We start from the raw sequence: 13,785 nt of genomic DNA, 5'->3' as shown, positions 1-13,785 counted from the left end.
TCGCTGAAACAGGCATGTTTAAGACCAAGATGCATGATACTGGTGTTGCTTGAACCGTAAGAACGGTCGAATTTGAAGAAGAAGTGCTTCAGCGAGTTGGCGATAAACCATCAAATAGCACACGTGACGTCACTAAGAATGTGAATACGAGTAACGCTTCTGTCTGGCGGGTACTACATGAGCAACAACTCCATCCTTACCACTTCCAGAAAGTTCAAGGTATGACTGCAGCCGATTATCATTCTAGAGTTCAATTTTGTCGATGGTCATCATTGCACAACCAAATTTTTTACAATATGTTTTGTAGACCGATGAAGCCTCTTTCACAGGAGACGGTATTTTTAATAGTAGGAATAGCCATGTTTGGAACGAAGAAAATCCTCATACAATTTTTCCAAGAAAACATCACAATCGTTGGTCTGTCAACGTATGGGCAGGCCTTGTTGATGATTATTTAATTGGGCCATACCTTCTACCGGAACGGTTAACAGGACCTATTTATCTGCGTTTCTTGAGGGAAGTTCTTCCAGAACTCCTTAAAAATGTTCCACTAAACGTTAGACAGTAAATGTGATTTCAGCATGATGGAGCGCCGGCTCACTTTGCTGTCCAAGTACGCAAGGATTTGGCTCAGCGGTTTGGGCACCGTTGGATTGCCAGAGGTGGAGCAGTTTCTTGGCCTCCTAGGTCACCCAATTTAACGTCGCTCGAGTTTTTCTTGTGGGGACATGTAAAGTCTTTAGTCTACGAAACTCCAGTAAAATCAGAGCTAGACTTAATTGGACGAATAACAGCAGCATTTGAAATCATTCAAAACGAGAATCAAATTTTTAGTGTAAATCGCCGAAATCATGTGCGGCGTTTAAATCGGTGTATTGAGGTTGGAGGAAGACATCTTAAACAATTGTTGTGATGGTATCATAAACAAAAGGTAAAAATAAATGCATCAAATCCTATTTAGGTAATTAATATTTTTTCTAAATTTAAACGCGTCTTAGGGCCGTTGTGGCGTAGTGACACATTTTCGGACATGAGTTCCTATACTCAAATGGATTTTACTGTTGCACTGAACAACCTCTAGAAGTTTGATCCCATAGTTCTGAAACACCCTATATTAGTTTACTATAAATATTCACTTTTAAGATGATTTTTTTTCCATTACATGGGAAACATAGGCCTTTCGTTGTTCCATCATGGTTTTGGGAAAATAGCCACACAACTTTTAAATTCAGTACTCAGTATCCTCAAAAATTAATATTTGGGCGACCATATTATAAGTCTATTTTTTAATAATGTTACTTTAAACGCCCAAAAATACCTCGAGTTGTAGCAAAACCAAGTTTTTCCTGCCATTCAAATTCTTCCTGATTAAGGCCTGGGATAGAGCTATTTTCAACAAGACAGCTGTCCTGCTCATAGTGCGGTTATAGTAAAGGAATTTTTAACAAAAGCTTTTCGTAATCGACTTATGAATAGGACTGACGATATTAAATGATCTCCTAAATCTTCAGATTTAACCTTAAATGACTTAATTTTTGGGATTATTTGAAAGTGACCATTTATAAATACGAAGGCCAACAAATTTAGAGAAGTTGCAAGAGAAAATTAATACACGAAATAGCTTTTATGATCGATTGACTTCTTGTTTAGCCAAAGAAGGAGGTCTATTTAGAGGATTAATATTTCCTAAGTTAATTTTTAGGATATTTAGTTTTATTTTTGTATATTATATATATATTATTATATTTAATTTTTATTAGAATAATACATTAATTTACATTACGTAATACAAAGCATAATAAACATTTTGAAATTACGATTTTATGTATGTTATACACCAAGGTATGTATAATAAGATTCTAATCAAGATGAGTTACTTATTTTATTAGGTATTACGTCACTTATAGCAAAAATAAATTTAGAAATTACTATCTCACTTCCTCAAAAAATTGAAAAGAAGAAGAAAATAGACTTATTCACGTATTTAAAAGAAATATGAACTCAAATCTGTAATGATATCGTTCGATATACTTAATTTAATTTAAGTTTAGTAAGGTTTAAATACAATAATTTACTTGAGGTTTAATAGATGTTTTTATATACCTAGGAGCTTAATCCCTGATCTTGTTTTTTCTTTTCAATATCCTGCCTAACTTTGTTATGAATATTAAAATTAAAAAATGATAAAAACAACAAGAAGACATACTTTTTTTAAAAATACCTAATTTGAACCAACGTTTTGGTAGTTATATCTACTACCGTTACCAAGGTAATTAAAGTAAAATTAAATTATATTAAAAATATAAACAAAATCTACTTATCATGAAACTCTTCAACTATATAATACCATAAAAACTCCTTCCTAATTCGAAAATACTTTAAATACTTTTTTTTATATGATTTCATGCTTTATTAATACTTCGAAAAATTATTTTGAATAAATAAACTCATTATGAATTCGTCACAATAATACAGATCTTTCTTTAGATTCTTATCGAAAGAAAGCCTTAAAATCAAAAAAATATTTTAGAAATACCTGAATTTTTATGTATTATTTAATTTCAAGTAATTTAGTTATCTGCATTAAAGTCAGATACATACTAACATGATAACGTCATACCAAAAAAACCACCACGTAGCAGGCATGTAACATTAAACGTGAAAAAAAATAAAAGATTTAGTTTGCCATTGATATTAGTTTTGGAATAATTGCAAAAAAAAATAATTTAGAATCATTGAAAGAAGCAATTGCTTTGAAAACAGTCCACAGCCAAACAAACTAAGGTATATTACATATAACAATAATGGATATGTATTTTAAATTTCTATAATAAAAAATATTTAATACAGCAAAGTAGTATACATAATAATAATTAACAGCTGATCAAGACACTGTTTGATGATATTTGTTCAACAAAATTTCTCATTCATTAAATATAAGGCCAGTGAATGTCAAATAGATTGATTATAGTTGTATTAAAAAGTTAATCTACTTTATGCTAATGCAACATTTAATTAAAATTTTTCACACTTTTATTATTTGAGAATATAGAGTAAGTTGAAAATGAAAAATTACAAACACTGGAAAATGCAAATAAATAAAAAAAGACGAAACTACAATAATTTACGACTCCAATTTCCTGAAAAAAAATTTCCTTTAATTTTCGGAGAATCTATTATTACAACACCACAGGCTGTTAAAGTTTAATCAAAGCCAAGGAGGTCCTTTGTTGTCTGAAACATTTAAATAATAATTTTGCTTAAAACAGGATCTAATAGTAATTATAGGAAAATCTTGATGTCAGCAACGAGAATGTTTGCAAAAGGGAACTACCGTTTCCAAATATTCCTAAACAGAGGTGTGGTTTATTGTTAATTGACTCTAAAGGCACTCGTAGAGGCACATCGCTTAATCCGAATTTCAGTGCAGTAAAGCTTTGAATTTCTATTATTAATTTAATTACTATGGTGAGCTGTCGGTTTTGAAATGCGACAAACAACTGAATTTTATTCCTTTTTTTAATTGAAATATCTATCCTGTAATTGTTAAAAAATAATAATCAATTTTAAAATCACGTTTATTATTGATTTTTTAACCTGGGACAAAATTACATATTTAAGAAGATTTTTTTAGAATTTAAAATATTATTTATTTATGTAAGCTTGCCCCATTGATTTATATGTAAATTTAATAAATTTATTTTCAATAGTAAACATATACAGGGTGTTTCAGAACTATGGGATCAAACTTCTGGGGGTTGTTCAGTGCAACAGAAGAATCCATTTCAGTATACGAACCCATGTCCGGAAATGCGTCACTACGCCACTACGGCCCTAAGACGCGTTAAAATTTATAAAAAAACATTAATTACCTAAATAGGATCTGCTGCATTTATTTTTAACTTTTGTACATGATACCATAACAACAATTGTTTAAAATCAACGCTTATCAATGTCAATTCTCAATGTCATGTTTAAAAATTTTATAGCTTACAATTTTTAAACATTTATTGCTAATGGAAAACTTTACCAATCAATATTTGGCGGATATGCATTTGGCATACGGAGCAACAAACTGCAATGCACGACCAGGATCGCGGTTGTATCATGAACGTTATCCCGAACGACAGCATCCTGGATACAAAAAGTTTGTTGCGGTTCATCAGCGGCTCGCTGAGACAGGCATGTTTAAGACCAAGATGCATGATACTGGTGTTGCTCGAACCGTAAGAACGGTCGAATTTGAAGAAGACGTGCTTCAGCGAGTTGCCGATGAACCATCAAATAGCACACGTGACGTCGCTAAGAATATGAATATGAGTAACGCTTCTGTCTGGCGGGTACCACTTTACCACTTCCAGAAAGTTCAAGGTATGACTTCAGCCGATTATGATCCTAGAGTTCAATTTTGTCGATGGCTTCTGGATCACATCATTGCACAACCAAATTTTTTACGATATGTTCTGTGGACCGATGAAGCCTCTTTCACAAGAGACGGTATTTTTAATAGTAGGAATAGCCATGTTTGGGACGAAGAAATCCTTGTGCAATTTTTCCAAGAAAACATTGGAATCGTTGGTCTGTCAACGTATGGGTGGGCATTGTTGATGATTATTTAATTGGGCCACATATTTTCTACCGGAACGGTTCTTCTTGAAAATGTTCTACTAAACGTTAGACAACAAATGTGGTTTGAGCATGATGGAGTGCCGGCTCACTTTGCTGTACAAGTACGTGAGTATTTGGCTCAGCGGTTTGGGCACCGTTGGATTGCCAGAGGTGGAGCAGTTTCTTGGCCTCCTAGGTCACCCGATTTAACGTCGCTTGATTTTTTCTTGTGGGGACATGTAAAGTCTTTAGTCTACGAAATTCCAGTAGAATCAGAGCTAGACTTAACTGGACGAATAACAGCAGCATTTGAAATCATTCAAAACGAGGATCAAATTTTTAGTGTAGTCCGCCGAAATCATGTGCGGCGTTAAATCGGTGTATTGAGGTTGGAGGAAGACATTTTGAACAATTGTTGTGGTAATTAATATTTTTCTAAATTTAAATGCGTCTTAGGGCCATAGTGGCGTAGTGAAACATTTCCGGACATGGGTTCCTATACTCAAATGGATTCTACTGTTGCACTAAACAACCTCTAGAAGTTTGATCCCATAGTTCTGAGACACCCTGTATATGCACAGTATTTGATACTCTATAAATTTTAGTTTAGTTAAATATATTATATACTTTATATTATTTAAATTTATTTGCCGAGGTAAAACTGCAGTACACAAATGGTAATTTATGTAGAATAAAATAATAACAACAAAATGAAACTTCCTAGAAATTGATTACATCTCAATCATATGTACAGTAATTATAGCCATTATAGCGGTTATAGTATAACTAATAACCACAATTTATTTGAAAAAATATAAAAAAACTAAAATATGAAACCACCAGTCCCCAATTATCAAATTCTGTAAAATATACAGGAGAGTCAATATTTAAGAGTATATTGAGTTATATGGGATTTTCCAGACAGCTTGGCGATGTATCACTAGGTATAGTTAATAAGCATACCGACTTAAAAAAATTCAATATCAAATTAGTTTATATCTCTTCGGATTCAAACTATTATTTCCACTTCTTTTTCTTCTTCTCTCTGCCTCCGTTCACTATTTCTGTACGGCACATAAGCTGAACCTTAAAGATTGTCGTCTATTAAAGTTGCCTCAGTATTGTCTTTAATTTTTTACTAGGATATTCTACCTGACTACAAGGGATCCAATATTTGTTAAATATGTCACCTATATCTTATTTCTTAAAATATATGGCAATATGTTTGGAATATCTCACGAATATGCTTAATATCGTATATGCAAACGCCAACATTCCTGGCAAACATATATGCAGAGAATATTGACTTTTTCTACGTGTCAGATATTTTATAAATAATAGTATAAGGAAATCCTATAAAATCTTAGTGCAGTGATTCCAATTTATTATCCGTTCACTCACTCTAACTCGATCTTTGTGCTCTTAAAAACGTGCTTTCTCTTTTATTGCGACAGCCATCTTACCTTAGGAGTACACATAAATTCATACTAAGTATTGTGTATCCAAATAGTATCGATACATGTATTTATCCATCTCTATTTATTCTTACTAAGCCTTATGAGTACCTTACCTAATTTTTTTAAAGTTATTGTCTTTTATCCAAAAAGAAAAAAAAATAATGACATTAACTGTTGCTATCGGAGGATCATATCATATAACGTAGTGATGATAAATCTTTTCTAGGGACAAGTATAACTTTAAGATTATAGATGCCCGAGCTTATCGCCGTAAAGGCTAGAAAAGTCTTAGTATTTAAAATGACAAAAATGTAATGTGGTGGTTATTTGCCATGTTTAAAGCCAAAGTCAAAAGTAGCCAATAAATTTCTAAAGGATTTAAATAATTACATAAATAAAAAGAAAAATATTTAGTCTATCTGAAACATGTATAATAAATAGGATACAATGTTTTGCACCTTACGGGGTACAGGCTTTAGACTTACACCTACACAATTCACATTACAATTTAATTTAAATAATATAATTATTGATTCTTTTATAATAATTTAATGTAAAAATACACTTAAATTGTAAAAATGTTATTGGTATTTTGGTCTCTTGGAGAAAAATGATTATCTATTTCTACGTAAATTAGTGTAATTATTTAGAAACTCTGAAGATATAATAGGATATCTTCTATTTAGTTCAACATAGAATTTGAGGAAAAGTTCTAAACAAATTCAATTCAACAACAAAATTGTTGGTCATTTTTTAAAATATAAGGAATAATAATTAAATTGACAGATGCCTAAAAACGATGATTTATGTATTTTGGCGGATATTTTTACTTCCAGTACAAACTCACACCCAACACTTACAGTTTTAATTATTCTTTATTTTAATTTTTTTTAAATGAGTCCTTTACTGTTTAACTTCGCGACTGGCTCTGCTTTAAGGGCTTATTTGCCATATCGACATTTTCTGGATGGTGCACATCTACCAAAGCTTAGTTAAAATGTCAGGCTGACATTATAAACTAACCTAGCCTTAAATGTTATATTGATAATAAATCATGTAAGCAGATACATATGTACCTATAGGTATAGATGAATATTACACTATGATAGTAAACTGTATAAATCAATAAATTAAAAATAAAATAGAATATTAAAAAAAAACATAAAAAAATTTAATTAAAGGTATTAAATAACTTGGATAAATAACTATATAATACCAAAATTTTTTATTAATAAAATTTAAAAAAAAATCGAAAGGAAACAAAGGTAATTTTATTAGTTAAATAATATTTAAAAACTTCAAATATATCGCCATCTTACAGAAATACTGGCAAATAGAATAAATCGATTGTAGAATGTAGAAGTAATATTTTCTCCACCACATTTATGGTTTTCAACTTGTCCGAGAGATGGCTGGCGAAATGGATTTTACAATCATAGTGCTGGAAATTTTAGAAATTAATAAGGCAATACAAAAGAACGATATTACTTATGTGAGTGATTAACTATAACAGTCTTACACACATTTCTTTAGTTAATTACATTTTTCTTTGTAAGACTCTTGACAATCGCTACTTATTCTGTTAATTCCGGTTTGGTTCCATAAATTTCACATAAATTTCTTTATTAGTTTTTGTAAATTTAGCATAAGTGCTGTAATATATATTTACTCCAACCAACATTATAGTTTTACTTCATTTCGTTCTAAACATTTTTTACATGTATGCTTTTATAACGGTAAAACCCATCGTTATAGGTCTTAATTATTTTATATATCCAAATGTCTTCTAGAGGTTCCTATTTAAGTACTCCCTCGTGATGGACATATCTATGTCTGAAACTAGTAGGATATTTATTATACGATTTCATTTCATAAAAATTATTTAGAATATTGTTCAATATTTGATGGAATATTTTGCGAAAGTCGGTCAATTTTTATTTAAATGGTTCTTAAAGAACATTATTTATCATTGCAAATAAAAGAGTTATGCTTATTAAATGAATGTAACTTTTAATATATAATAAAATATATTAAAAGTTACATTCAAATATATAATATTTATCAAATATATAATTTTATCAAAATAATAATAATTAAATTTTATGATAATAATTTATGAAAATTTTTCAAGCAAAAACAGTCAACAGTTCATTTCAAAAGTCAGTAATTGAATTTTAAATGAAGATGAAATACTTGTTTCTTTTGATGAATCTTCTGTGTTCCCAAGCATTATGAGTACCACATATACGCACATATATATCATAAACTTTGAAATATCTGATTGAGCTTTTAAAATTGTAATGGTTTCGATAATATCCCATAAATAATTAAACTAAAAAAATTTGCATATCACAGAATATTTTTCAATACAACAATTTATATAATAAATAACTTGATCAACTTGAAGTTGATCGAGGTGGTAAGTTAGTGGAAAGTTAGTCGAAATTAGTGCAAATCTCATTAACACCGCGCTTTCCGTCCTTTTCGCCCCATAGGTAACATATTCCGTCTTTTGATTTACTTTCATAAACTGTAAAATTAAAAAATTAAATGAACTTACCTGAAGTGAACTTCAATTTTAATTATATTAGGCCTCGTCGAAGTAAATAAGATCAATTGTAGTACCTCTATTTCCTGAGTCAGACCACACAATTCAAAGCTAAAAATAAAAAGTTTTGACAACATCGCCTTCTGTCGGTACCCCCGCTGTCCCGTCCGTCGAGCCTCATTTCTTCAAAGCCATATTGTTGCATAAACATATCGGATTTTTTATCGGGAACTGGGTGGGCCCTTATTTACTTCGACGAGGCCTAATATAATTAAAATTGAAGTTCACTTCAGGTAAGTTCATTTAATTTTTTAATTATATTAGGCCTCGTCTCCGTAAATAAGATCAATTGTAGATGTTTAAAGCAAAAATGCAACAATATTATGCTTTTACAACTTATATATTAGGTAGAAAAAGCGAAAAACACAGAATAACTAAATAGCAATTACTATCACTAATTTAAATACCTAATTAGTGTAAGTACAAAAACAGACCAAAAAAGAACATACTTAATATATAATATTAACAAGACAAAACGTCATTTGCAAAAGTATTTTTAGAAAGTAACGGTCGTTGATAAAAGTTTGCAAAAGTATTGGACTTTTCGGTCCAGCCTGCTGACAGCCTAATAGTGTCGAGACTAACACCTTTACGGGCAGCTGCAGAAGTTGCAGCGTGCCTGGTGCTGTGTGCGGTAAACATAGAAATATCCACACCACTTTTGCTTAACATACATTTAATCCATCTACTGATAGACTGAGAACTCGCATCTTTGTGAGGCTTTTTGGGTAATATAAAAAGACTTTTGCAAGAAGTGTTTCTTAAATTTTTTGTTCGCTTAAGATAACATAAAATAGCTGTATAAACACATATTTCTAAGTCTTGTTTGAAAATGGGCAGTACTAATGTGGGTTGAAATCTGTTAGGTCCTGAGGTTTTTATTCTTTTAGGAATCTTAATTGTTATATTGTCTTTAGAAATAACTAAATTCTCTAGTTGAATACTCGCTAAAGTTTGTACCCTCTGTCCAGTTGTAAGAGCCAGTAATATGGCCACCTTTTGTGTTAAAATGTCTAATTTAATGTTTTCGTTAGAAAGAGTTTTTACATAGGTAAGAACAGTGGAAAGATCCCAGGTAACGTTGTACTTAGGTAAACTGGGTCTTAAACCGTACACTCCCTTAAAAAATCTTTTTAATCTATAATCATTAGCTAAATCTGGTGAGGCTATTTGTGATATTGCGGATCGGTAGCAATTAAGAGAGCTATAGGATGCCCCTTTGTTAAAGCGGATTGTTAAAAATTCTAAAACTAAGGGTACAGTAATATCAAAGACATCTATATTTTTATCACAACAAAATTGCCACCACAGTTTTAAACCTACGTTATATTGTTTGTTTGTCGAGTTTGATATTGAAGCTGTGCAGATCTCTAATGACATGTCCGGGACTTTTCCATTTTGTAGTGCTTGCACGATAAGACTCCGGCCACCAGGGAAAGATTTTTCCAGAGCGGGTGTGGAGTTCTATGAATGGAAAAAAGAAGGTTTTTATCTGGTTTAAAGTAGACAGGAGCTTGTGCTAGTAAGGAGCGAAAACCCGGATACCACGGTTGTGAATTCCAATTTAGAACTACGACAACTCCCTCAGCTTTATCGTCAATTATTTTTTGAAGAACACGTAGAATGACTGAAAATGGAGGAAAGGCGTAAAAGTAAAACTGGCCCCAGTCTAGAGTAAATGCATCCACTGCCCAAGATTCTGGATCTTTTTCCCAGGATACAAATTTTTTACATTTTGCATTAGTTCTCGAAGCAAATAGATCGATCTGTGGCTGCCCAAAAGAAGATGTAATAACTTGAAATTTATCTTGGTTTAATTCATATTCAGTGGCAATGTCGAGACTCCGGGATTCTTGGTCAGCAATTGTATTGTCTTTGGATTTTATGTACGAGGCGAAAATATAAATATTTCGTCTTTCGCACCACTGCCAAATTTCTTTGGTCAAAATGTTTAGTTTGGGAAACTGAATACTTCCCATCCTATTGATATATGCAATGGCCGTGGTGTTATCAATTCGACATAAAATGTTGACGTTAGATAGATGAGATGCAAAACATTTTAGACCAAAAAAACTTGACAGGAGCTCCAAATAATTAATGTGGTGAGTTTTCTCAGTTGGAGACCAAAAACCATGGGATTTTTCGCCATTACAACATACTCCCCAACCGCTGGGGGAGGCATCAGAAAAAATTTCAATTTTATAAATCATTGGCCCCAAAGAATTAAAGGCGAATGGAATGTTAGTTAACCACCAATCAAAATCATTTGACAAGTTGCTAGGAATCGACATGCGGGAATTGTAATTTCCATTACAACTTTGGAGAGCTAAAAATTTCTCACGTTCAAATGCTTTCGTGTAGAGCCAGCCATACTTAACTGCTGGACATGCAGACGTTAATATACCAATAAATTTAGCAAATTCCCGAATTTTACATTCTTCTCTCCCCCTAAATTGTTTAACGGAATTGATAATCTTTTTTCTTTTTTCCTTGGGTAATGACACTGTCATATTATTAGAATTGTATATAAACCCCAAATATTTACATTCCTTTGAGGGAATAATGCAACTTTTATTGTAATTTATAATAAAACCAAGAGATTCAAGAAGGGATATTGTCGCAGAAATATTATATTTACACTCTAGTGATGATTTTCCAAATAAGAGAAAATGATGATTTTCCAAATAAGAGAAAATCATCTAAAAATAAAACTGATATCCAGCCTTTGCTCCTTAATACACCTAGAACTGGTTTCATAATTTTTGTAAACACTAAAGGAGCACAATTCAACCCAAAGGGTAGGCAATTAAATTGGTAAAGCTGTTTATTAAATTTAAACCTCAGATATTTTCGATGGCATTTTGCCACGGGAATAAGAGTATAAGCATCTTTAAGATCTAATGTGGCCATATAACAGTTTTGGCTCATAAGGCAAACAACGGTCTTATGGTCTTCAATTTTAAAATGATCACATTTTACAAATTTATTAAGACCTTTTAAGTTAATTATTAGTCTTTTAGAACCATCAGACTTAGGGGTTAGAAAAATGCTAGATAAAAATTGATTATTACACGGCTTAACCCTACTTACAGCACCCGTCTTAAGTAATTTACCTATTTCTTGCGAAAGTTCTTTAAACTTATTGGAGGACCAATAAGGTTCTCTAGGTATACATCTTTGTATCGGATTTTTATCAAAAGGAATTTTAAAATGTTAGATATGTGACAAAATAATTTTGTCCGACGTAATTTTACGCCAAGAGTTATTGAAATATTGTAAACGGCCTGCAGGGTCACTAACCTTGGTATCTAACGACGACGTTTCTCTGTCTGCATCGGTTGAGGGTCTCGAGTATAAGGGAGGGTCCTGGATTGGTACTGTTGTCGCCTGCCTCGGTATCCCCCCCGAGTGTCCTGAGACAGACTCCTGAAGTTTAAATTAGTCCTTTGGGCTCTTTTGGTTTCCTTGGGTTTAGGTGCTGGCTTGAAGGTTTTTATTGTTCGTTCCAGCTGTTTGGAAGCTTCTAATCTTTTGTCGACATTGCATCCAAAAAGCCATTCGTCCGTTGGGGCAGCTAATAATGATTCTTTAGTTATCTTATCCAGATTATAGCAGGCAAGTTCTTTTCAAGCAGATGTCTCGATATGGAAAACATCCGTAAGCAGGCGACCCGCGTCACATAAGGGTTTGATATAGGGTTTGTCCCCCTCCCCCTCTTCATTTAAGATAGAGGTGATTGCCTGTCCAATAGTCGATATACCTGAACCTATTTGGCACTGCAGTTGCATTAACCGGGTATCTCTCTGTTTAACGGACTCTGAAAGCATTCTTTCCAGAAACTCATTTAGTTTGGGGGTTCCAAGGAACGAAGCATTTTCAGGGGTCGCATACTTCTTTATTAGATCAGACTTTTCATTTGAGTCCAGCCCATTGTCCACTATACTTTTCCATGTTTCAACCATGTCTTCTTGTAGAGGAGGACCGAAAGACAATTTATTCTTAGCAACGTTGGTTCCAAACAATGATGCGTCAAAGTTTTTCTTAGTACTTGTGGAGGGCATTTCCCTGTCATTTTCATGGTGCTGGTCCGTTCCATCTGATCAGAAAAAAAATTCCATTATTAGTTTAAAGCCTCTGCTTACCAAGAATCAAGTACTTGGCGTAAGAATAAAACATAAAGGGTTTATTCAAAAAATATTAAAGCATAACTGTGTTCATAAACAGTTTAAACCAAATACCATATATTCATAGTATTAAATTTGGTAGTAGCTAGCACTTGCTAAATAAAATATTTTGGCCAGAAGAAAACAGTGTTCATAAACCGTTTAAACCAATACCATAGTAGGTAAGGATAGCCAACACATAGTGTATAAAAATATTTAATAAAACTGTGTTCATAAACAGTTTAAGCCAAATACATAATATGCGTATCCCTAAGGCTACATTTTTGGGACGTCTCTGTGTTCATAAACAGATTAGCCCATGTTTATTGTGTTCATAAACAATAAACATTCAGGAACCACTCAGTGTCAAGAATATTGGCCCACCAGCGTTATAAAGAAAAAAAAACAAACAACTCAAAATTATTCAGTATACTTACAATCCATTGAGTTATTATCGTCAATACGGATAATATTGTCCCCATCTTCTGGTTCATTTTCCTTCTCACTTCCACTCGAGCTAGAATCCGATGTTATGATTCTACGGCGGCGGCGGCAACGCCGCGCCGGGCTTCTTGAGAGAGAGCGAAAGGCGCGATCCGAATCCGAGCTGCTTGATGGCGATAAACAGGGGGACTTCCGAGAACCACGTGCATGATTTTTTCCGTCGGATCGATAGCGTGGGGATTTATTACCGGTGCGTTTTAACAGTTTTGAGAGAGTTTTCTCAATATTATTTACCTTGAGAGATAGATCACTGTCACTGTCATGACTTCTTTTACGTTTATACATTTTTTTTTTTTTTTTTTAATGGTTAAACAAATATTTTGTACACGGTACCGAAAAATAAAAGGCGAAATAACTCGCGCGCGCGAACGGTCTGACACACAAAACGAGAATGAGGCTCGACGGACGGGACAGCGGGGGTACCGACAGAAGGCGATGTTGTCAA

At 32.8% G+C, this 13,785-nt stretch overlaps 2 protein-coding genes across 2 annotated transcripts in view; both read right to left on the bottom strand.

Annotated features, from left to right (window-relative positions):
• Window positions 1–13,785, bottom strand: part of LOC126740224 (heterogeneous nuclear ribonucleoprotein C-like 2) — a 446,026-nt gene that overhangs the window by 407,010 nt on the left and 25,231 nt on the right. The gene's annotated exons all lie outside the window — the stretch shown is intronic.
• Window positions 9,136–11,183, bottom strand: LOC126740706 (uncharacterized). Its single transcript, XM_050446834.1, has 2 exons — window positions 10,182–11,183; window positions 9,136–10,137 (listed from the first exon to the last, which is right to left on the bottom strand). Exons 1-2 carry the CDS (start codon window positions 11,181–11,183, stop codon window positions 9,136–9,138), a joined length of 2,004 nt encoding a protein of 667 aa, XP_050302791.1.

Source organism: Anthonomus grandis, chromosome 9 (assembly GCF_022605725.1).
Source record: "Anthonomus grandis grandis chromosome 9, icAntGran1.3, whole genome shotgun sequence".
Classification (NCBI taxonomy): Eukaryota; Metazoa; Arthropoda; class Insecta; order Coleoptera; family Curculionidae; genus Anthonomus; species Anthonomus grandis.
This window is presented reverse-complemented; position numbering and strand designations above follow the sequence as displayed.